Source organism: Macrosteles quadrilineatus, unplaced genomic scaffold (genome assembly GCF_028750875.1).
Source record: "Macrosteles quadrilineatus isolate MER2022 unplaced genomic scaffold, UCM_ALF_1.0 Scaffold_3__2_contigs__length_128488019, whole genome shotgun sequence".
Taxonomy (NCBI): Eukaryota; Metazoa; Arthropoda; class Insecta; order Hemiptera; family Cicadellidae; genus Macrosteles; species Macrosteles quadrilineatus.
Window position 1 is genome coordinate 111,489,484 of NW_026542596.1, and position 27,316 is coordinate 111,516,799.

At 36.5% G+C, this 27,316-nt stretch overlaps 1 protein-coding gene across 2 annotated transcripts in view; it reads left to right on the forward strand.

Moving 5' to 3' along the window:
• The window catches only part of LOC128989838 (uncharacterized), a 360,429-nt gene that overhangs the window by 204,635 nt on the left and 128,478 nt on the right, over nt 1–27,316 (forward strand). The window contains exons 1-2 of one of the 2 annotated variants that reach the window (XM_054411912.1): nt 20,059–20,172; nt 27,270–27,315. The exons of the other annotated variant lie outside the window; for it this stretch is intronic. Coding sequence (XP_054267887.1) covers nt 20,119–20,172; nt 27,270–27,315 — 100 coding nt within the window. The 5' untranslated portion in view covers nt 20,059–20,118. Of the gene's footprint in view, nt 1–20,058; nt 20,173–27,269; nt 27,316 lie in introns of those variants that run through there. 2 annotated transcript variants of the gene reach the window in all.

Sequence of the window (27,316 nt, forward strand, 5' to 3'; positions counted from 1 at the left end):
GATGATAGACAGGGGATCACCCGCAGAAATCAACACCACTATTAATCTCCACGACCTCTCCATCTCCAGCTACTTCATCTCCTCGTCACTTCCGACCATCCATCATCTCCAGTCATCGGACACCCGCAGGGCCACAGCGGCGTAGGATGTATAGTGGATACGGTGAAGCTGCTCATGAGATATTATACCTAGGTATAAGTATTGCCTCGATTATTGATACAACTAGACATTCTGGGTGTTAAAGTCTTTCCCAGTTTTAGAATCTAAATTTGCAGAAATAATTGAGCAATGGCAGAGTGTGGAGGCTAATTACTGATTTCGGTCAAATAAACCAACTGTTTAACTAATTGAAACTTAAAGATGACTTTTGAGCTATAGCGTATTTAATTACACGTCAAATATCGTAAAATGAATGAAGAAAATAGAATTTCAGGATGTAGCATGACAGGAGTAACGCGTTTAACTTTGATCTTTTTGTATGAAAAATACAGGGCTTTCAAAAATATGGACCCAACTTCATGACTTTGCATCTCAAAAAGGATAAATCCTGCAGACATAAACTTTACACCGTTCAAAAGAGGAATTTTCAAATTTCTTTTGACCTTAGTCCCGTAAACGACCGAAAACGTCATCGCAACAATGGGCAGCCATTTTGTTTTACCATCAGTCGATGTTGTTAGTAAGATGGCCGTGCAGCATGAGATTTTCTGTGTGACAGAGTTTGCAAAAGCTGAGTCTCCTTGAATTCGTTATTGAACCCCCGACTAGAAAAAGCATAACTCGTTGGTTTAGGAAATTCCAAGGAATTGCAGCTGTATAATCAGTGATACAATAAATGTAGTCTCGTTTGTGGGACGAATTCGGCTATCGCTTAGATGATTACCATGCAGCACAGGGGGGGGGGGATACATTGAACAGTTGTAATCTGTGTAAATAAAACTTTGAAATTTTCTCTTTCTAAGGGAATAAAACAATTTTTTTTTCTATTTATACTTTTTGAGATTCAAAGTCCCGAAAATGGGTCCACATTTTTGAATAGCCCTGTATATTACAGCTAGACGTATAGATGGGATGACTAGGTACTGAATGGTCAATGGTCTTGTTTAATTCCCACTTACATACTTATTTTGGTATTCCCATATGAGTGTTGGACACACAACAATACGAATAATTGCATTGGATAATCAATTACAATGCTTAGTAGCTAATGTTTTAGAATATATTTTACGACATAGCACGGTAAAGAAAATTTCCGAACAAAAGGGTCTTTCTCCCTTTGCAGAACTCTGTTCTCTTAAGGTGCTTATTGGATACTTTTAGAATGCTTATAGGATTCTAATAAGATGTGTGACTCATAGAAGATTTATTTAAGACTTTTTGTTATGTACTTGTACAAACTTACACGGTACAAATTTGCTTAGAAAAACTTCATATGATATACGTAATGATCACACGAGTATGGAGGTTTCCTGGAACGACTGTGATAAAAGGTTAAATTGTTGCTTAAACGAATAAATTGCATCCATTATATTGACTGATTTATTTAAAGATTTCTCTTAACTTTCAGGCCATTCAGTTCAAGCTAAATGGATATAACTATTGATAAACTTTGGTATTAAGAATTCAATTGTTTAAGATATTACCCCCAGTGTAATCTATAATAGCAAAACACATCATTTAAGTTTTAATATGAAACAAATTCGCTATAAAGCAACAACATCAAATTCGCTATTAACTTGTAACAATAGTATTTTATATTTCGCTTTACAGTTAGTTCATTTTTGTAGATACTGACTATCTGTTGCCACTCTCCAGTACAGCTGAACAAGAAAAAAAATCATGACCCGTAAAAAATCTTTAAAATCTTTCCTCGGGGGTCTAGAACTCTACCACTCAATTTAAGTATTCTTTTATTAAGTAGTCCATTACTTACAGCCCTAGCTGCTCACACGGGACCGAGCTTTGAAGTAGCAACGCGTGTCGTCAAGCAATAAATTATATCAAGTACTGAACATCCTACAGTAGTGTGAGTGTGAGAGTAGACACGTGAGCATGAGGAAGAATACACTGTATCCACTAGGAGAATGAGAATAGAGAATCTAGGAGACATCTATAGATATATAATATCTGTTATACAGGATCTTCACGATTATGGGAGGGAGAGAGAGACAACAGATCTGTCAGTATGGAGTCAGTAGATACACAGATCTGTCAGTATGGAGTCAGTAGATACACAGATCTGTCAGTATGGAGTCAGTACATACACAGATCTGTCAGTATAGAGTCAGTACATACACAGATCAGTCAGTATGGAGTCAGCACATACACAGATCTGTCACTATAGAGTTAGTACATACACAGATCTATCACTATAGAGTTAGTACATACACAGATCGGTCAGTATAGAGTCAGTACATACACAGATCAGTCAGTATGGAGTCAGCACATACACAGATCTGTCAGTATAGAGTCAGTACATACACAGATCTGTCAGTATGGAGTCAGTAGATACACAGATCGGTCAGTATAGAGTCAGTAAATACACAGATCTGTCAGTATAGAGTCAGTACATACACAGATCTGTCAGTATGGAGTCAGTAGATACACAGATCGGTCAGTATAGAGTCAGTACATACACAGATCTGTCAGTATAGAGTCAGTACATACACAGATCTGTCAGTATAGAGTCAGTACATACACAGATCCGTCAGTATAGAGTCAGTACATATACAGATCTGTCACTATAGAGTCAGTAAATACACAGATCTGTCAGTATAGAGTCAGTAAATGCACGGATCTGTCACTATAGAGTTAGTACACAGATCTCTCAGTATAGAGTCAGTAAATGCACAGATCTGCCAGTATAGAGTCAGTACATACACAGATCTGTCAGTATAGAGTCAGTAAATGCACAGATCTGCCAGTATAGAGTCAGTACATACACAGATCTGTCAGTATAGAGTCAGTACATACACAGATCTGTCACTATGGAGTCAGTAAATACACAGATCTGTCAGTATAGAGTCAGTAAATGCACAGATCTGTCACTATAGAGTCAGTACACAGATCTGTCAGTATAGAGTCAGTAAATTCACAGATCTGCCGTATAGAGTCAGTACATACACAGATCTGTCAGTATAGAGTCGGTACATACACAGATCTGTCAATATAGAGTCAGTACATACACAGATCTGTCAGTATAGAGTCAGTACATACACAGATCTGTCAGTATAGAGTCAGTACATACACAGATCCGTCAGTATAGAGTCAGTACATACACAGATCTGTCAGTATAGAGTCAGTACATTTACAGATCGGTCAGTATAGAGTCAGTACATACACAGATCTGTCAGTATAGAGTCAGTACATACACAGATCTGTTAGTATAGAGTCAGTACATACACAGATCTGTTAGTATAGAGTCAGTACATACACAGATCTGTCAGTATAGAGTCAGTACATACACAGATCTGTCAGTATAGAGTCAGTACATACACAGATCTGTCAGTATAGAGTCAGTACATACACAGATCTGTCAGTATAGAGTCAGTACATACACAGATCTGTCAGTATAGAGTCAGTACATACACAGATCTGTCACTATAGAGTCAGTACATACACAGATCTGTCAGTATAGAGTCAGTACATACACAGATCTGTCAGTATAGAGTCAGTGCATACACAGATCTGTCAGTATAGAGTCAGTACATACACAGATCTGTCAGTATAGAGTCAGTACATACACAGATCTGTCAGTATAGAGTCAGTCCATACACAGATCTGTCAGTATAGAGTCAGTACATACACAGATCTGTCAGTATAGAGTCAGTACATACACAGATCTGTCAGTATAGAGTCAGTACATACACAGATCTGTCAGTATAGAGTCAGTACATACACAGATCTGTCAGTATAGAGTCAGTACATACACAGATCTGTCAGTATAGAGTCAGTACATACACAGATCTGTTAGTATAGAGTCAGTACATACACAGATCTGATAGTATAGAGTCAGTACATACACAGATCTGTCAGTATAGAGTCAGTACATACACAGATCTGTCAGTATAGAGTCAGTACATACACAGATCTGTCAGTATAGAGTCAGTACATACACAGATCTGTCAGTATAGAGTCAGTACATACACAGATCTGTCACTATAGAGTCAGTACATACACAGATCTGTTAGTATAGATTCAGTACATACACAGATCTGTCAGTATAGAGTCAGTACATACACAGATCTGTCAGTATAGAGTCAGTACATACACAGATCTGTCAGTATAGAGTCAGTACATACACAGATCTGTCAGTATAGAGTCAGTACATACACAGATCTGTCAGTATAGAGTCAGTACATACACAGATCTGTCAGTATAGAGTCAGTACATACACAGATCTGTCAGTATAGAGTCAGTACATACACAGATCTGTCAGTAAAGAGTCAGTACATACACAGATCTGTCAGTATAGAGTCAGTACATACACAGATCTGTCAGTATAGAGTCAGTACATACACAGATCTGTCAGTATAGAGTCAGTACATACACAGATCTGTCAGTATAGAGTCAGTACATACACAGATCTGTCAGTATAGAGTCAGTACATACACAGATCTGTCACTATAGAGTCAGTACATACACAGATCTGTCAGTATAGAGTCAGTACATACACAGATCTGTCACTATAGAGTCAGTACACAGATCTGTCAGTATGGAGTCAGTACGTACACAGATCTGTCAGTATAGAGTCAGTACATACACAGATCTGTCAGTATAGAGTCAGTAGATACACAGATCGGTCAGTATAGAGTCAGTACATACACAGATCTGTCAGTATAGAGTCAGTACATACACAGATCTGTCAGTATAGAGTCAGTACATACACAGATCTGTCACTATAGAGTCAGTACATACACAGATCTGTCAGTATAGAGTCAGTACATACACAGATCTGTCAGTATAAGGTCAGTACATACACAGATCTGTTAGTATAGAGTCATTACATACACAGATCTGTCAGTATAGAGTCATTACATACACAGATCTGTCAGTATAGAGTCAGTACATACACAGATCTGTCAGTATAGAGTCAGTACATACACAGATCTGTCAGTATAGAGTCAGTACACAGATCTGTCAGTATAGAGTCAGTAGATACACAAATCTGTCAGTATAGAGTCAGTACATACACAGATCTGTCAGTATAGAGTCAGTACATACACAGATCTGTCAGTATAGAGTCAGTACATACACAGATCTGTCAGTATAGAGTCAGTACATACACAGATCCGTCAGTATAGAGTCAGTACATATACAGATCTGTCACTATAGAGTCAGTAAATACACAGATCTGTCAGTATAGAGTCAGTAGATATACAGATCGGTCAGTATAGAGTCAGTACATACACAGATCTGTCAGTATAGAGTCAGTACATACACAGATCTGTCAGTATAGAGTCAGTACATACACAGATCTGTCAGTATAGAGTCAGTACATACACAGATCTGTTAGTATAGAGTCAGTACATACACAGATCTGTCAGTATAGAGTCAGTAAATACACAGATCTGTCAGTATAGAGTCAGTACATACACAGATCTGTTAGTATAGAGTCAGTAAATACACAGATCTGTCACTATAGAGTCAGTAGATATACAGATCGGTCAGTATAGAGTCAGTAAATACACAGATCTGTCAGTATAGAGTCAGTACATACACAGATCTGTCAGTATAGAGTCAGTACATACACAGATCTGTCAGTATAGAGTCAGTACATACACAGATCTGTTAGTATAGAGTCAGTACATACACAGATCTGATAGTATAGAGTCAGTACATACACAGATCTGTCAGTATAGAGTCAGTACATACACAGATCTGTCAGTATAGAGTCAGTACATACACAGATCTGTCAGTATAGAGTCAGTACATACACAGATCTGTCAGTATAGAGTCAGTACATACACAGATCTGTCACTATAGAGTCAGTACATACACAGATCTGTCAGTATAGATTCAGTACATACACAGATCTGTCAGTATAGAGTCAGTACATACACAGATCTGTCAGTATAGAGTCAGTACATACACAGATCTGTCAGTATAGAGTCAGTACATACACAGATCTGTCAGTATAGAGTCAGTACATACACAGATCTGTCAGTATAGAGTCAGTACATCCACAGATCTGTCAGTATAGAGTCAGTACATACACAGATCTGTCAGTATAGAGTCAGTACATACACAGATCTGTCAGTATAGAGTCAGTACATACACAGATCTGTCAGTATAGAGTCAGTACATACACAGATCTGTCAGTATAGAGTCAGTACATACACAGATCTGTCAGTATAGAGTCAGTACATACACAGATCTGTCAGTATAGAGTCAGTACATACACAGATCTGTCAGTATAGAGTCAGTACATACACAGATCTGTCAGTATAGAGTCAGTACATACACAGATCTGTCAGTATAGAGTCAGCACATACACAGATCTGTCAGTATAGAGTCAGTACATACACAGATCTGTCAGTATAGAGTCAGTACATACACAGATCTGTCAGTATAGAGTCAGCACATACACAGATCTGTCACTATAGAGTCAGTACATACACAGATCTGTCAGTATAGAGTCAGTACATACACAGATCTGTCAGTATAGAGTCAGTACATACACAGATCTGTCAGTATAGAGTCAGTACATACACAGATCTGTCAGTATAGAGTCAGCACATACACAGATCTGTCACTATAGAGTCAGTACATACACAGATCTGTCAGTATAGAGTCAGTACATACACAGATCTGTCAGTATAGAGTCAGTACATACACAGATCTGTCAGTATAGAGTCAGTACATACACAGATCTGTCAGTATAGAGTCAGTACATACACAGATCTGTCAGTATAGAGTCAGTACATACACAGATCTGTCAGTATAGAGTCAGTACATACACAGATCTGTCAGTATAGAGTCAGTACATACACAGATCTGTCAGTATAGAGTCAGTACATACACAGATCTGTCAGTATAGAGTCAGTACATACACAGATCTGTCAGTATAGAGTCAGTACGTACACAGATCTGTCAGTATAGAGTCAGTACATACACAGATCTGTCAGTATAGAGTCAGTACATACACAGATCTGTCACTATAGAGTCAGTACATACACAGATCTGTCAGTATAGAGTCAGTACATACACAGATCTGTCAGTATAGAGTCAGTACATACACAGATCTGTCAGTATAGAGTCAGCACATACACAGATCTGTCACTATAGAGTCAGTACACAGATCTGGGAGTGTGACAGAGAGGGGTGACGGTAATATGAAGTGTCTAAGTGACTTTAATGGAGTCAACGGGTAGACAATGGAAGGGTTGAAGATGGGGGCGCGTCAACGTGGGGTCTCCATTGCCAAGATAAGCCTTTTGTGTAGAAGGGTGATTATTACCAATTACCATTGCGAAAGCGTCACATCTTGCGTTACGTCTTGTTTCGAGTGTAAAGTTGGAATGCAAGTTTAAAACATAGTTATGTTTATCATAAGACCTAGTTGTTACATGCTTTCCCTCTAGAAACCTTCCTTGATATTAGAATGTTTATGTATTATGAGATTTCTCTGTCTGTGTATATTTTCACACGCTAGAATGGTATCTTTTTTTTAGGAACATCATTTGAGAAACATTGTTTAAGTTTGACAAGTCAGAAAGCATCTATCTACTTATTTACTCCAAACTAGAGGTCGTCTAGTAGTCAAAAACTCGACCAGAAATATTTGTGTCACACAATTCTCTATTTTCACCCCAAGCTGTAAATAAAACATATAATTGGAATTTCTTCCATTTTTTCGTTTATATTACCTTTTTCTTTTGCTATCGGCATGGCAACCTATAAGGCCCATGTTAATTTTGTAATTATTTTAAATCAACTTTTTGTGTTTATTTTTAAGCATATTTTATGTTGGGATTCTGCACATCCACATTAAAATATCTTTTTAGCAGTATGCGTATATCTCCCTGCACACGAGCTGATAACAATGGTTTTCAAGAAACATGCTTGCATATTATAGGATACAGACTGTGGGAAGCTTATGCATTGTTGTCGGTTCCTAGCAACCATGTATGTATTTACTATATTACTGTACTTGTATTATTGATATTTTTGTGAATAAATAACAAAAATCAGGTCCTAATCATCCATTTTCTCCTTGAAGATTTATTGACATTAGTTCCTATCATAATAAGTAGGTTAAGGATTTCTTCAAACATATCCATATCGATATTAATTGTAAATCTGTATGTATACAGTGCTGAAAGTCGTATAGCATTTTAACCGAATTGTTTAGTTCATCTAAGATTGTATGGTGGTATTTTCTTTCACATTTTTTTTTAAGTTTCTAATTTTGTTTTTATCTGTTACAGGTGAGGTATGTATCAACCACAACTACTTTATACCTTGCGTAAGTAGATACACCTTACGAATTGAAACTTGGTACAGTACAGTGTACATTGTAGTTATTCTTGTAAACGGAGAAGGATTGAAACATGATGAGGAGCTGCTAACTTATTTACAACAAATGTTTTAAAGCACAGAGGAAATAGTACAGGGCTAGGAGTATTAAACATTATAAGGAGGGGACATCTGCTGAGTAGGTTTTGGTAGTATTTTTATTTTATTTGCAGTTCTAGGGGGAAAAGGTGAAACTTTGGTAAACATTAAATGTGCACTCAAGCCTATTGTTTTATCCTAAAACTATAACCATAATATACAGGGTGTTCAAAAAGGGATGTTTCAATCTTCAGGGGCTGATAGTACTAAATCGACCTAAACAAAAAAATTCATATAAACATAGGTCGAAAAAATTTCATTTAGCCTTCTGCCACCATGTTGTTTTTTTTTTTTTTTTTTAAGTTTACATCTCAAGAATTATTTAAGCTACGGAAACCAAACTTTGCACTTACAGTGTGTGTCAAGATGCAATAAAAAAATTTTCTTTTACAATAACAAAATGGCGGCCATTTAAAGTGTTAATATCACGGTTTCATTTGTAAAATGGGGTAGGTTTGCCTCATTTTACAACTTATAATCATGATCTCTCAGCTATTTTTAATTCGAACTTTTTGAACTTGTTATCGTTTGATAAGGAATTTGAAATGCTAAATAAAAGTGTTCTAGACATTTTTTCATAAAACCAGCCATATTTTAGTAATTTAAGTTTACCAATTTTATATGACCTCCCTTTTGTTAATTTAAAAGAAAATTACATAATTATTATGCCTGCTGACACAATGAATGTTTGTGCAAAGTTTGAATAATTCTCAATATATATATTGTGTTGTAAAAAATACAAAATGGCGGAATTTTTTTCGACCTATATTTAGATGATCTTTTTTGTTTAGATTGATTAGTAATCATCCCATGTAGTTTGTGACATCCCTTTGTGAACACCCTGTATTATAATCTCCTCAGAAATCACAATAATACCAGAGAAATTTCAAAGTCAAATTGACTTGACGGCACTTCTCAGCGACCCGTTTGCAGGACTACTCTACTTTCTCCATTGAAACATTTCAAAACACTTAGTGGACCACCAGCGATATAGTAATGAGATGGGTCTCTTAGTTTTATGCCTTCCTTGGACATAAACTGCTGCAGAATGACTATGTCGAGGTGGTCCAAACGTGAGAAGACTTCGTGTCGTGTGTAAAATAGTACGTAGCCGTGGCATCTTGCCATGCCACCAACATGCGACATCGACAATGCCACGACTCTGCCATGCCAGACGGCCCCGTTCCTTCGTCACCTCTTAAATCATGGTCTTTTGTAAATTTTGACCCATCAAAGTTTGGACTTAATAAAATATCCGCACCGCAGCAAACCTGCAGACTAAGCAAATTTCAATTTGTCTGATTTTAATTTTACTCAAATATTTCCATAGAGAAGTCATATTTATTCCTGATTTGAATAACATTAGATTTAACGAGTACTTAGGTTTGCTGCTACAGGGAAGGAAAGTAGCGTTTTTGATAAAATGGTAATATTATAGGGAGAAGTAAATAAATTTGTCAAATTTTATCAACATCAATGATAATTATTTTTCTTAAAACTGCAATTGTAACTCCTTGGTCCTCTTTTACCATGGTAACACAGTTGAAAGCTTTTCCATTTATTTTTGAATGGATTTGCAGTTCAATTGATTTAGCCTCACCAGCAGTTACCTAGATTTACTGTTTACTAACTGAAAACAATAGGTGAACAACGCATTGTGAATAAAATGCATTGTAAATCTCCGAAAATCGAAGTAATGTTCGATGTTATAAACGTTAGCTTTTTACAGACAAATCTATAACTTGGGCACTATGCTATGAGTGACCTAGAGAGCGTTGGTATCTGAGGGACAGGCGCGGGCGTAACCACTATAAAATTGAATGAGGGATGGTTCTGGGCACTATGAGAGGCATTAGATACATGAAACGATTAGGGAGACTTCATAAAAGACCCTAAAGGGATGTATATCGGCCCTGGGTATAAGCCACCGTGCCACCTACCTACGGTAATAGCTACTTCCCTATTGGGAAATTTGATAAGTTCTAGATTACCTTAAACACAGATTATTATCTAGAATCTGATTCGGTGCTTAAGGGGAGAAGGTATAAAAACATTGTACGCAACTGTGTCCCAAAAATTGTCTAAATATTATTTTATTTATTGGAAATTCCGCAATGATTTGTAGGATAGGTAATTTAAACTCACATCAGCAAAAATGATCTTGAAACAACAAATTTACCTTGAATGTTGTAATTAAATGCTAATTGTATGAGCGCCAATTTTGGAAAAAGAATTGACGTGATGCATAAATAAAATGGTGTTTAACCCTATTATAAAAACAAATTTAAAAACTATTTCATGTTGCGGATATTATTCGAGTACACCAAATAAGTTCCTTCACATATTTATTACTGTAATAAATAATCTATGTCTAATCTATGCCTGCCTTATTTCATATACAGTTTAACTAACATATGTTTATTGATTATTATGATTTTTGTAAACAGTCAAAATAAATACACATCTTTTGTCAAGCCTAGTCTTTTGTCTTGTCTGTCTATAATATTTTTAACATTGGTGCCGAAACCCGACTTATAAATCATGTCAAAAAATATGTCAATCCGAAAGTCAGGGAGAGAGAAACACCCTCCAAATAGATATTCCCCAGAAAATGCAAATGACAAGAATGATGAACCCATAGAAGGAGATAGTCAATCTCTAAAACCACCTTCTAAGTCAAAAACCAAATCTTCAACTTCCAGCAAGCGCCGGTTAGTTCAACTGCAACTAGAAGAAATAGAAGAAATAAACAGGCTTGAGAAAATACACGAAGAAAGAGAGTTGCAACGGCTGAAAGAATTTGAAGAAAAGGAGATGGAGCGACAGAGACAAGAGATGGAGCGCCAAATGCAGCAACAACAAAGGCAAAGAGAGGAAAGGGAAATGGAACGACTACGTCAAGCTGAAGCAAGAGAATTAGAACGACAGAAGCGTCTGCTGAGAGTAAGGACCGAACTTGAGTCTGCTTCGGTCTTGGGAAGTAGTCAGTCCGCCTCAGTCTTGGGCAGTCGTCATTTGGATTTGGAAGATAATGAAGACCCTGACAAGGTAAGCTTCAATATTGCTACTGTTGAGGAGGACTCTAATGTCAAAGTCAATAGGTGGCTGAATGAGGAACCGTCAGTTCCTTTGACATCGTCAGCCATCGTGTCCACGGCTATTGATAAACTAGCAGAATCCTTTTTAAAAGCTATAAATTCATCCAACCCCAACCAACCTGTCTCATGCCGACAGCGTCTTCCATCCTTCAGCGGGAAACCAGACGAATGGCCCATGTTCTATTCCTGTTACAATAAGACTAAACACCTTTTTAATGACGATGAAAACCTTGACAGAATAAGAAATTGTCTGGAGGGAGATGCCTTTAAAATGGTAAAACCTCTATTTATATCAGGAAAAAATTTGAGTACAGTAATGAAAACTTTACAAATGCGTTTTGGACGTCCAGAGTTTATAGTCGAGTCAATGTTGAAGAAGGCGCGCATGCTCCAGCCAGTCAAGGAGGATGACGCTGTCAGCCTTATTGAGTTTTCAACAACTCTTTTAAACCTGACCTCTACCGCAGAGTCGTTGGATTTGGAAATGTACCTAATAAATCCTCTCTTGTTGAATGAACTTTTAAGTAAGCTCCCATATACTCTAAAGTACAGGTGGGCTGAACATGTAAATAGCATGCATTTAGAAAAACCTACTGACCTGAAAGTATTCTGTAACTGGCTTGAAAATCAGTGTTCCATTATGAGTATTTATTTTCGTCCACCCGAGGAGACAACGCGGAAGAGAAGTGACCCTAAACCAGTTTTTACTAATTCGCCCAATGAAAACGTTTGCATGTTTTGCTCGGAGAGTCATGAAACCGATAAATGTAAGCTTTTTAGAAAAGCAGAAGTCTCACAGCGGTGGAAGATGATAATTGAGAAAAAACTGTGTTTCTTTTGCTTCCGTCGTCACCACATCAAATTTTGCAATTTAAAGAAACCTTGTGGAATCAATGGGTGCAAACTATCCCACCATCGCCTTCTGCATACTGACAGTGCCACTAAAAATGCCCAAGAGATCAGCTGGGACAGAGTACAGAACACTTTCAGGCAGGAAGGTAAATCAAAAGAAGAATTTATAAGCAATCACTCGGTAAATAACCGCGTTTACTAAGAGTATGTCCAGTGACATTATATGGTCCAAGCTGTCAGATCGACACATATGCACTTTTAGATGACGGTTCAACCATATCTCTACTAGATTCAACTACAGCCAATAAATTAGGCGTCAGTGGTAGCATTGAACCCCTTACCACTTGTTGGTCAAATGCAACTAAACATTTTGACCCAACGTCCAGACGAGTTGAACTTAAAATAAAAGGGCTCTATGAAGACGAAGTTTTCACATTGACTAATGTAAGAACTCAATTTCCCTTAGATTTACCCCAACAGTCGATCGATTCAGTAAAGCTTCGTGAGACATGGTCTCATTTAAATTCAATCGACCAACCTCTACCAACATCTCATGCCAAACCTACCATCTTGATTGGTCAAGATAATTGCAACCTAATATTGACAAGGAAAGCTGTGGAAGGACCTCCTAACTCGCCAGTTTTATCCTGGAGTTACTTAGGCTGGTCGTTGCATGGAAAATGTCCAGGATACAGTGGAGGACGTATCGATGACAACTTTGCTCTGACATGTTTTAAATATGATAAATTGTACAAAACAGCAGAGGAATCATTTGAGATTGACAACTACGGTGCAGAAAACATCTCCCAAGAGGAAAGGACTCAAAACAAAGATATGAAAATCAAAAAAGCACATTTAAACAGGGATCCAATAAAAGAAAAAGCGTTAGAGAAGGAATGCCAACCCCTGGAGGCTAAGAATATGATTCAAGACTCTGAGAAACATTCTGACATTCTCACCAGTGTCCAGACAGTCCGAGTGGTTGGAGAGAAAACGGAAGAGCCTGATAAAGAAAATGAGATAGGTCTAGTTGACGATGAGCTGATAGAAAATTCCAAAGTACTTGAAGTCTTGAAGGAAGCCATGCTGGAATCCAGTGTCAAAATCAAGAAAAAGATCTTTGCGGTAACTGGCAAAAGGAAGAATGTGAAAACAGAAGACAAAAAACTTAAAGCCAAACCTCTATGGGAAATGAAGAAAACGGAGAACGATTCAGAGTTGAAAATTTGTGGTGGATGTGATGTGCAGTTTGACAATACCTCCTTCTACAGACACAAGAAGAAACGTGTGTGCTGGAAGGAGCACAAGAATAACGATGACAATCAAACAAACAAGTGTGCTCAGTGTGGCTGCAAGTTCCCATGTCTGATGGCCTTGTTTAAACACAACTGTAGTCGCTCACAGGAACCTACGATGCCACAATGGTGTCTTGAAGAGCAGATGGCGGAGGTACTAAGAGACAGCGTGGAGGACAATTCCAACTTGTCACCTATGAAAATATCCAGAGACGAGTCTGTGAGGAGAATGTCACTAGTAGACGATTCAGTCAGCCTAGTCAGTGACGAGAGCTTTGACATCTCACAGTACCACAACAAGTCCAGCAGTGATAACCAGAGGAATAAGAAATATTCTGAAATATTCAAAGAAATCAAACATCAAAGAAGAAAACGTATGCTCAAAGTGAAAATCACTAAAGAACTGGTGAGTGCCAAAGTTAGGCTTCGCAAGCCTCGGCCAAAAATTACTTTTGCTCCAAAGAAAAAACTAATGAAAAGGAAAAAGAAACTAATTTTTGAATGGTTAGTTCTTGGGGGGGAGAGAAATGGCGTTATACGAGTTGTGGACATCAAAACAACCAAAGGTACATTCCGGCGCCCTCTTACCAAGGTCGCAGTTCTTGGGGGGGGGAGAGAATGTAATAAATAATCTATGTCTAATCTATGCCTGCCTTATTTCATATACAGTTTAACTAACATATGTTTATTGATTATTATGATTTTTGTAAACAGTCAAAATAAATACACATCTTTTGTCAAGTCCTAGTCTTTTGTCTTGTCTGTCTATAATATTTTAACAATTACAAAGATGTTTCCCATGACCCTGTGACCTCTAATTGAATTTAGGGTCAAACATCACGTAGTGCCATGTGTCGTGAAGATCCTCTGACTGATATTTTAGAAAGTTGTCACTAAAAGCTGAAATTGTTCTGTAATAGTTTATTATTAGCGTCAGTCTGTAATCGAATATTAAGCCATTACATCGAAGCAGTCTTTTTTGTAGGGAATTTTGTCAGCTATAACTTTTGCTTTTAGCACTTTTAAATATCACTTACAGATTCCGATATATAAGCGAAAAACTAAAAAAAATCCACATTCAGAGCCCTTACCTAAGTCAAGCTCGACCCCCACCCATCAGGATTTTTTATTTTCTTCAATCTAAAGAACAAAAGGAACGTTTGAAAAAATTCCAACTCTGTGGGAATTATTTCACCTAATTAGTCTAATTTAACTGGCATAAAAGTTATTTGTATATGGAGCAGATTAGTTTTGTTAAATAAACAGCTGATCATAAAAAACTTAAACAGAGCACACATGTTTTTAGTTAAAGATTAAAAAATTTGAGTAACGTCATTGTCAACAGTAAAACAGCTGTTCTCAAAAACACTTTAACAAAACTATTTTAGCCAAATAATTCAGTGATACTAACCTCGTTTTTATACCTTACCAGGTATCTTTGTATAATCAATCGAAACTGCACCCTGCAGTTCTATATATCGTAATTCATATAGGAAAACCCTGCATTTAAAAGGAAAAAAAATATGGATAGGTAAGAAAATAGTTTAAGGATTAGTAACGTCTTTTATTCCTAAAGCACTTCAAAATAGTAGGCTACGTTAATTTCCTTAAGTTATATCATCATGATTTTGATTACACGTGAAAAAATAAACACCCTGGCATTCTGTTAAAACTTAAATAATCCCAAGCAAGATTGCGTTTACAAGCCACACACCGAACAATAACAATTTTAAATTACGGATAACCGAAACCACCTCATGAATACCACCTCGTTACCGGCAATCCTTTGGTTATACACCCGCAACTAAACACATGTAACTGCAATTGAAATTATAACAAACTCGGCCATTGCTGGGAGGGCATTGACTATTCAAATCGACCGGTGAATAATTGAAGTGGCCGTTAATATATGGAGTATTTAATCGCCGTTGGGTGACTCGGCAGATAGACTGATTACAAAGTAAAATCACCTCCGAGGATTGATTCTTAATTGGTTTCGTTGTCGGCTAACAGGACTGCTGTAATTATAAACCCGAGTGTCAGGCTTGATCTGATACTGCGTCGATTAGCACCTAGTCACTTCTGGGTCGCATGGTACAGCTACATGGTATGGCTGCATGACACGCTGAAGGGCTTCACGACATCGCTGATTGTTGCGTGGAGGAGGACTTCATGGCATGGCTTTTGATGATCATGACTGAAGATTTTTGGCCACATGGCAGATAGCTACGTGGCATGGCTGCATAACATGCTGAAGGGCTACGTGGGCTACATGACATCACTGAGTGTTACATAGGGCTGTATATAAAGAGGACTTCATGGCATGGACGCTTTGATGATCATGACTGAGGGACATTGCTTGGCTACATGGCAGATAGCTGCATGGCTGCATAAAATGCTGAAGGGCTACAACCCATTGCTGAATGTTACACAGGGCTGTATATAAAAAGGACTTTGATGATATTCTCTAGAGCTATATTCTGTATGTATAATTGGAGATTGGGGAAAGGTTGAGTGTTTTATACTCTGGCATATTTATCATCCATGTACGTGTGAGTTTTAATGTTTAAAAATTCTAATATACTTGATAAATAGTGTAAAGAGAGTAGAGCAATGAATGCCAATCCACATAGTCGTTAGAAATCAATTAATCCTGCCGTTGTTTACCTTTCGGAGAGTGACGGGAGATGCTTACAGGGGCGGTGGATTTGGCGGCAAAGAGCGGGGATTTGGCGCGAACACCATCAATCATCATCCGATCTCGTAAATTATCTTTTCACACCTCAATAATGACTTTACTCTGGAAAATAACGTTGATATTGTTTGTTGCTGGTGAATTGTGAAGCAATATTTTAGTTTTTAAATATTTTCTTTTAGCTTTGTTACTATTAAGAGTTCTTAAAATTGTTTGGTAAAAATTTTGTAATTTTCTTAAAAGACCCATTAAATAAAGTACATTAACATACAAGGTGAGTATAATACGTAGCGCAGTGTCGCACAACTTTATTATTTTCAGGTAACGATAAAGAATGTTCAGGTCAATATTACACCGGTACCTACAGTTTATATTGTTATAGGATGATATTATACAGGGGTTTCAATAGTCCAGCAACTGCATTTCATCTTTAAACTGTTGCAGAAAGTACACGTCTCAATATTGCCACATGTGTCAATTTTCAAATGATTTACTAGAGACCGGCACCATAAAAATTACAAATATTGCTTAACTGTAAAGGCTGATGAATATGTATAAAATCGGACAGCGCCTCTCAGAACTGGGCTGTGCCCGGGGCAGGGGCGGAACTTCTTGATCCGACCGATTTTATTAACGAGGCAATTAACACCGAATGAGAATACGGCGGTTTTGGACAGGCTACTGGACATTGGACTAATGGTCATAGACTACTGGACTCATGTACCTAGGCTTATGAGGACAGAAAAACTGGAAAGTACAGTTCGGCCAAAGTTTCTGTGCGCGCGATCTGGTTGGGTCAAGGCAAGGGGGTACTTTTGTGAAAACATTTTTGTCTTGCTACTCACTCACCCTTATCCCCATCACTGCCAATAGCCGGTACCGTATGTTTTGATGTGGTAGCGACCCGTCCACGCGTACAGAAGTTTTGGTCGAACTGTACTTTCCAGTTGTTCTGTTCTCACTCAGTTACTGGGTGATGAACTGGTAAGGAAGGTAAACTAGATATGGCGAGGTACTGGCAAAATGAAAACTACGCTAACTCTAGCCAAATTGAAACTAAGCTACTAGACATTGAGGAAATTGGACATACTGGATACTGGACAACGAGAAACTATGATTCTGGGTACTGATAAATGAAAACTATGATACTGGGCACTGAACGAATCGAAACCATGACACTAGGCACTGGAAAAATGTATACAAATTGCTACTTGATACAGGGCTATAAGTCGACCACTTAGAAAAGAACCTGCGCTATTAGCATTAGCGCACAGGTTCTTTTCTAAGTGGTCGACCTAGTGAGCATTGAACTACTGTCACTAGGTGCTGACAGGACATACTGTAGGACTAGGTGCTGTGGGCATTACTGGTCACTGTCATGAAACTGTTAACAATTGCACTCACCTACCTAAACTCAGACTCAAACTTGTGTTGGTTGTAAACCTCTAGGATACTATAAATACTTACTTCAGGATACAGGACACGACAGTGAATTATTAGAAACTCGGGTTCGGCCTAAGGGGTGCTAAGGTTTCTAGTGTTTCTTATAAACATTAGATTTTTATTCATTGGACTAAGCCTAATATAAACTGAACTTGTACTACTACATACTTTACTCATAGACATTTTACATAGGACTTGACAATTAGTTGAAAAAAAAACTAATTTTAGGAAAAGCCAGAGCTCTTTTTACTGAGAGGAAAGAATACTCCAAAGACCAATACGGTACCTTTATTTTGTTTTGTATGCATTATTCTATTAAATCAGAATTTTTCAAAATCTTATTTTTTGTTTGTAAAGTGTTTCCTATATAGTTTAATAGTTTGCCAAGTTAGCGGTTATCCCAAATGGCACAATTTGTTTGATGGTACCTTCTCTTTTCTCTTTTGACTTGTACAGTGGCGGCTCCTCTTCTTGTTTCAAAGCATACACGTGGCACGGACATTGTAATTCTCAACAATGGCTTTGAAGTAGCCGCTCGCGCCCCTGGTGTTTCGACTATTTATACTCCAAATGTTAGGGTTTTGCCTCCAAAGTCTTTGGCCAGTCACCTTTCAGCTAAGGGCTCTGACAGGTCAAACAGCTGCAAAACTGGTGTAAATCGTGCGTTCCAAAACTATCCTTCCTGTCCAGGGGTTCCGGCTGTTCGGGCTGCACACCTTGGCAAATCAATTTCACCTACTAGAGCATGTGACGAATTTTTGTTGACATAGGTGATTTCTCTAAACACATCAGTGAGACTGGTTCAATGAAATTGTTTCAGCAGTATGGGGATGTGAATAGTTTTTTTGGCCAATTCAATATTCAAGGATTCAGTCTACCAGGCCTAAAGTTCGAGTCCAATGGCTGTTTGATATTAGGATAATTTCCCTTGAGATTTGGAGATTCAACTAAAGCTCTGGCTAGTAAACCTATTTGATACTGTTGGATACTGTTCAATGAAATGGCGACCATACATAGTAGGTATTTTAAGCCAAGTATGAATGGAGATGAGTGTAGGATGAGTGGCGCGATCTTGTAGTCTTGTTAGTGACTAAGGCCGACATTCCTTAGACACAGCTGTTAATTAATAGCCCATACAGCTAATGGCAACTAAGGGACCTACAGTTTATAGTGGAATCCGAACCACATTTTTACTTGGTATATACGAATTGGTCTAATTATCAGGATAGTACTGCAGATAGTCGTAGTACTCACTCGTGCGGACGTTAATCTACACCAGGGAGTTTCGCATCCACAGTGCATGCCTATAAATATCCACAATTCGTGACCTCCTAGTAGCTGGATTACAGGACGACGCCACCCGTCCCAGATTATATTCATTCAGATGATAAAACCAAGTCTTTAAAAGACGTATATTTTCATAATGGACATCCCGTGCACATAATATATGTGCAAATATTGAAATGTCTACAGAGACATTTAAGTATCTTAGTATCTCTTTATCTAAGTATGCTGTCTAAATAAGGCTACCCAATTTTAAACGCTCTTTAATACGGTTGTAATACCTGAAAAAAATATTCATGGAATTATAACAAAAAATTTAAGTTAATCAATTATGTAAATACTTTCCCCTAAATAATATCTTCCCTACCCATTTGATTTATTAAACCAAAGCTACTAAAAAGTAACAATTTATACAATAATTATCTACGAATAATATTTTGAGCAAATTGTTTATAAATTGTATACAATTCCTCATTGTTTAAACGTTGACGTTTTTTTTTTATCCATGCAGTGTAGCCTACCTATTATATTCAATTCTCAAACAAACGAAATTATTCCGCATTGAAATCAGATAGTAAGTACTGATTATAATACAGGGGTACTGGTTATACAGGATTGTAATTATTCACAAGTTTGTCGCCCTAATTTCACCGTTTCAATGTTTACAACAACTGGACCGGGTCCCGCTTAGTACCCGGTCTCGCCACCGAGCGCTGCGGTCGGTTGTATTGTTGTAGTTCGCCGCGCGTCTGTCAGTCGTGTTGTAGTGATCGAGGTGGCAGGACGTGTTGTTGTACTTCCATTGTTGTGCGTGTGATGGTGTAGTGAGTGCGGGATGGATAACAGCACTATCATAGAGGGCAGTGTCAAGTTCAGAGATGGAAAGAAGGTAATACACGTTTTACAAGTTCAATAATTAGTTTTGTGTGGTAATTAGTGAAAATAATATTTAGTTTAGTTCAATCTCATTTAAGAAGCTAGACTGAGTAGAACTGAGTCTAGTTCTTGCAATCATACCTTACATTAAAGCCATGTTATTTAATAGTCCATGGGGTCTACAGATATTTTAATAACGCAACTATAATGAAATGGACAGCTGTTTACAACAATAACAAATTTTGCTTTCGGTTAGTGCTCACATTTATTTTAGGAATATAGGCAAATCTTTGAAGTTACCACTTTTTAATTCTTGTGCAAAAATTATCGTACTCATTATGGTATATTTATGGTGCAGAATATTAAATTTAAGCACCTGATGTTTTTCTTACATATGTTTAAACGCCAATTGATCATTAAATCATAATCATCGATGACGTATGTAAAGAAAAATAAAAACAACTCCCTCCTACTACTTTTATATATTTAAATATTGTATTTAAATATATTTGCTCCTTGCAATGCTCTCAAATGAATCCTTACAAATGTTGGTTGCCCCTGGGTTGGAAGAACTCCAGAAAATAAAAATATCAGACAGAGCTTTTTGGCAGTGGAAGCTTGATGTTATTGAAAAAATATGAGTGGGCCCTGCAAAATATAAATATTCCCAAAAGGTCCTTAGGGGACGCCCTTGGCACTGTTTGTAGTTCTTCCAAAAAAGTAATACCTTTAATGAGAGCAATTTACCAGTCTTAATTCTACACCGAATTTACTTGCTCACTACTACACTAGTGTTTAGTGTTGCACTTAAAAGGTGAATCTTTTGTAGTGGCCTATTATTTACTGAATTACCTTTTGTTTACCAATTTGATACTATAGCATATAATAAAGAACTACCAGGTTATTGAGAACTAAAAGTGAGTACAATTTGATTTATTAAGCATTATTTAAGATTTACAATGATTCCAGTTTGACAGTTTCTGATTGTGTGGTGCAATATAAAAATATGACCTTGAGTGACACAATCAGACGGAATTGATCTGTCTGAGAATGTTGAACGGATTTATTCAAAGGGGAATATTTGGCGCGGTTTCACACCGATCTCGAAGGTGTCAACGGAGGAGTGGTATTTAATTTAATTTGAGACGACCAGTGCCAAACAAGTCCTGTTCGTTGGCCAACGATGTAAATATGAAGGTCGATTCTCGAAGGTCAACTGATTAAACAGTATTGCGTTTAATCGTAATAATATTTACTGGAACGTTGCTTATTGTTTTATAGCTAATTTGGCACTTTGGCGGTTCGTCTATATGCAAACTGGCACAGCCTCCGATAACACTTCCCGATTCAGCCGAACCAGCAACCTAATCCCTCCTTTGATATTAAATGATTCCCCCAAATTAAAATGCTGATTGTGACACTCTGTAACGAATTGTACTTTTAATAATGACTCTGTGCAAAATTCAAATACTATATAAAAATATTACAAAGCAACTCTGAATTACCCTATAAAAACATTTTCATATATTTATTCTTAATACTATAGAAATATCACAGTCTGATAAATAAAGCGGATTGCAACAATATGAATGGATTTAAAAATCAACAAATTGTGATCGAACCTATGAACATGTGCTTATTCTACATGAATTGACAAAACAAGACAGGAAAATTTACCAAAGTGCGACTCACTGAAAATCTCAATTTAACAAATAAATACACAAAATTACTTACAGTTTGGACGTCCACAAATATAACACAAAGGGGAAAGGATGGGAAAACGTAACTAGCCGGTATACTACAACACGCGATCAATTGAACTCGTGACTCGTTTGAGAAATTTTCAAATGGCGGACTGCGTTTGGCCGGTAACGAACTTTTGCACTTTTTGACAAAAACACTGATTCTAATTTCCGATCGCGAGGCAATTATATCCCTTAGGGATATAGGCTGAACGACTTTAAGGAAATTTAAGATTGGCCGACCAAACGCCGCGAAATGAATTTAATTTCCACGAACGATAAACAATTTTACCGAACTAGCTACGATGAGACTTGGGTAAGGACTGAGTGAGTACTGATTTAAACAGATGGCCGCCCGGCTAAACCTTATCCCCTCTCCGTCTTTAGTGCGTGGTGCATTCTGGTCTATACTGATCTATTGTTGAAACCAGCTGACTGTTCTTCGCATTAACCTGTATTGATTTGTTGCCTTTTACAACAAAATCGGTACACGTAAATTACAATGATCTATTTACCTAGTACGTTAAATGAGCTTCCCATTAAAAATACATATCGTACAGTAGTATAGTAATGGAATACGCCTTAGAAAACTGTGTATGTACCTACAGAATTAGTTAACTTATAAAGAATATAATGGAGACAAATTTAATATCAATATAATATTTTATTATATTAATCATATCTTAAAAAATTGTTTATCTTTTCCGAGTTCATTTGGCTCTTATATCCAACCGATTTTCACTATCGAGATCTGAAATTGAAGGTATGCATGCACAGATTTCACATGACGCATCGAGATATATTAATCTACTTACAGTTCCACTCGCCTTATACGTAAACAAAATTTGCTCCCCATGTAGAGTTAAATTTTGTTTTTCTTCTCCGAGTTCGTTTGGCTCTTCTACCCGACCGATTTTCATGATTGAGGTATCAAATGGAAGGTATGCACGCACAGATTTCAAATCATGCATCTTGCATACATTTATCTACTGTATTATAGTCATAAGTTCTTTATTCCAAAATAACAAAAAACACATTGTATTGGAAAAGTCATAAAAATAAACAATAGTAAAAACTGAAAAATTCTTATCAAGGTGGCTAAATAATATGTACAAAGACTAACAATTTGATTCTTGTTTAATCTTTAGTCTAACAGGAATGACTGACTACATGTCAGCTGAGAAATCGCGGACGCTGTAGCAAGCCTTTTCAACTAATACTTCAACTAATTACTCGGCCAAAAGACAAAATTGGATTTATTTTCAAATTCTTACTTCAATTCAAGATTTTTATAAGGGTTTTATGATTAAAAATCAATAGCTTCAGTATTGTTTATGTTTTATTATAGGCTTTAGACTCAAAATAATCAGCAAATTATAGGCTTTAATTTGAGCTATTGGTCGTTTGAATCAGCCAAATTCAAGATACTTAATCAATCAACAATCATAAATTTGATTATTTCTCGGATATGGTAGTCATTTCAACGCTGCGGCGCAGCATAGTGTTTTATCATTATTTTGTTGATTTATAGTGAACAAATCATCTGGACTCCAAGTTTTTCCATATACAGTAATTCCATGAACAATCCCATCATTAAAAGCGAAAGTTTTTCCGAGTCTGTACCTTGCGAATCTCAGAGTCCAATAATTCGACAGGAAATCACAACAATCGCGACTGCCTCACCAGCCAAATTGGGGGTTCATCCTGTGGTAGCTTATTTGCGTTTCTAATCAGCTGATAAGTGGTGGTTTTGGCGGGAAAGTGGAACAATAATCTGATTGTTGTATGAAGGTCAGATGGCCATCTGTGTTTATTGTTGGGGAGTTTCACCCACACTGGACTTCTTCGTCGAAATTATAACTGCATATATTTTTTGAAAACTTCGTTTCAACGAGATATTAAGTCAAACAATTACAAGTATGTACTTGCCGTTAATGATGGCTTATATCACAGGAAAACGTATCGCTTTCCAATGAAAATCCAGGAGATTTAACAGTATTTATATTTATTTTCCTTTTCGTTGCATAATGTAGACTTTGCTATCAGTACACTATATCTATAATAAATCTCCTCTTCAGAACTTTGAAATCCTGAGTGTGGCAGAACCCGGTATGTACAAAATAAAAAAAATGGGACTGTAAACATTTTAGTAATATTGAGCACGTAGATTAAATTTGTGTAAAATGTTAGCTAATTTAGTTTGTGTAATGAAAAGGGTGTATTTTGAGCACTTAAAATTACAGTTTGGGGTCAATCCATATCAAGTGATCCAATAAAAATAATTTGGTTGCTGGACCATTTTAATATTTTTTTATATATTGTTCCCTAATGTTTTATGTTTCATGATTATGATCATAACCAAAATTCAAGATGGGAAAATGATGAACAAAGTGAATTTGGTTGCATTTGTGTAACTTAAGTAGGTAAATGATATGTTCGTTTACGTTAACGTCTGCAAACTCAAAAATCACCGTGCGCTGTAAGACAAAAATGGCCGCTACAAAAAAATTGGAAGGGATAAAGATTTAACAAAATCATTTTTGAACTTCCAAAACATGAGGGAACAATATATTTAAAAAAATTATTAAAAATTGTCAAATGCAACTCTCATTGGATCACTTGATATGGATTGACCCTTTGGGTTGGTACGAAATCGTACAAACATGAATAATCTTAAGCTGCTACTATTATTATTATTGTTATTTAAATTGATGTATTTATTTGTATGGGGCGAATATACCATTTCTGGGTACATGTTTCTTTGAAGCTAAGTAATACATGAGCTGAGCGAATTTTCATTAAAGAATTTGGGGATGGCAATCTTATTATTAATAAAATCTGATTAAATAGCCTTTTCTATCAGTTTCGGTGACAAGTTTCTTCGGGATAATATTTTCACTACCTGTGAATTTCAGGTCTGTCCCTGCGGTTTATTTCTGACCACCGCATGAAACAAGGTCTCGGTTCCGCGTCTGGTTCGTTACACACCAAAGAAAATTCAGCTCTTGAAAACCAAACAACCGCAGTCAGTTCCAGCGATCGGGTTTGAACAAAGGCGGTGACCGGCTCAATACCAATGGGAAACGTGCGTTTTATTCAATTGCTAACCTAATCCATACGGAGCTTTAAAATATAATTTGGTTATGAGATATTAAATTTGTTAATATTTTGTGTGTGTAGTTGTCTGTACGTATATTTTAATTGTTATCAAAATAATACCGTACCACTATGATATCAAATGCAGAGATTACTTTACTAGTACAGCACAGAGAAGCAAAAATAACGGGTGAACTACGAGGTCCCGGGACAGATAACTGTGAATTTGACTAACAAAAATTATAACTGTTAATTTTTAGTTTTGTTTATGATTATATATTGATAAAATTTGGAAAATATGTTTAGCTTATTTCATACTTAACTGTTAACATTACTTCACAAAAGAATTTTTACCCTCACTGTTGCAGTACTCGTCAACCTAATGTGATTTAAATAGAAACTAAATGGAGTTATTTTAGTGTAAATCTAATCAGGCAAATGGAGGTTCACTTAATCTGTTGTAGGTTTTCTAAATACTTTTATAATTATATTATATTCTATATGTTATATTATTCTAAATATTTTACATCTATTATATTAATACAGATCTATCCTAATTATATATACTGTTCAAAGGTTAGTAGAACATTACCTTTGCCACCCACCCTTCATACATTATAACAATATTTATGCATTTTAAACATAACCTAAGGCACTCACGAAATAAATTCACAAAAAAAGCTTTTTATCAATATTATGACTGTTTTTTACCTTGGGTTAATAAGCCATAGGGATTATTAATATAATATTGATGTAATACTTCCTCAGCTCTTCTCTTATTTTGTCAAGTTTCGTAGATCCGTACGTTAATCACTGCATTAAGGAAATAATATTTCTATTTTATCTTCTGTGTGTTTTTACGCCAGTGGCATCTTTTACGTTTTGAAAGGGAACGGTCCAAACCCTGGTCTTGTTACTAACGTCAACCTTTTTGTTAGATAGCATCATTCATAGCCCAATGACAAATGGCATCTGGGTCTGGAAACTATCTCGCTTTGATTCTAAACATATACTTATTCAAAAAACAATTCCAACTAGCACTTCATATTTTCCTCTTCATTACCTAAAGAGCCTATTCACCACCCCGTCAAATAGGTTTAATGCCGGCATCAAAATGCCACCACGTCGCCAAGCTATGCGCGCGAGCTACGAGGAGTTTATGGTATTTTTATACGACGAAACAATGGTTATAAATTATATTACAATGTGATGCCATTGTTCTATGGTGACGCCTTCTTTTACGATATTGTGGACAATGTATCCCTTTAACGTGTTATTGTGTCGTGAAGACCCTATTGCTCCTGTTATGGTATTATTTTTGTGTACTGGTTTATGTTGTTGCTTTACTGGTGTTATTTAGTGTCTAGGTATTAGTTTGGTACGAGTAAATGTTTATGGTATTTGAGAACTTACCACCTCGATAACAACTCAATTTGTTACACTTAAAATGTGGAAGTAATTGGGAAAATTTATTTAATATTTTATAGTACCTAATCCATTAAGATGTAGCCTATCAATTGTATGCCAGTATAGTTAAAATGGTCCTATGTTTAAACTTATTTTATATTCATTAAAACCAAAACCCTTTTTTATGTAGTAATATTGTTGGTTTTCAAACAAGATTTTGCCTTATTATATTTAGATTTAGCAAATTTCCCATATGGAATAAGCTATCACCGTAGGTCTCATGATAAGACTTGGAACCAAGACCGATTTACATTTTATTTTTGACTTTCCCTAGAAGCCAAAAACACCATCCGTTCATTTTTCACCCTAAAAACACAAAATTTCATATTTTCTCTACAAAACAAAAGAAATCATTTTGTATATTGAAGCGTTGTTGTATGCCCATTGGTTACGGAGATAATTTAAATAATTTTCAATTTAAGATTCCCATGTTATTCTTATGGTGAAAAAATAAACTGTTGTAATTTATGGATACTAAACCAAATTTGAAAATTTTGTTTATTTAATACTAAGCTATCGACATTACAATAAAAAACACATCTTAATATCTTCCCTGTAGCAGCAAAGTACTCACTAAAATATATACTAATTTAATACGCAAGTTAATGTTAGTAAGTAGAAAATAAATCCGACATTAAGGGAATATTTTAGTAGAAATCCAGCAAGGTAAATGGAGATTCGCTAAGTCTGCAGGTTTGCTGCGGCGAGGGTATTTTATTATTTGTATTTAGTTTGTTATTTGTCAAATTTAACATATCTTAGAGCACCAAATTTAACGAATAATACATAATCATTCTTGTTTCAGTGGAAATCCCGTTGGTGTGTGATGCGCAAACTGTCTCCAGTTGCAGG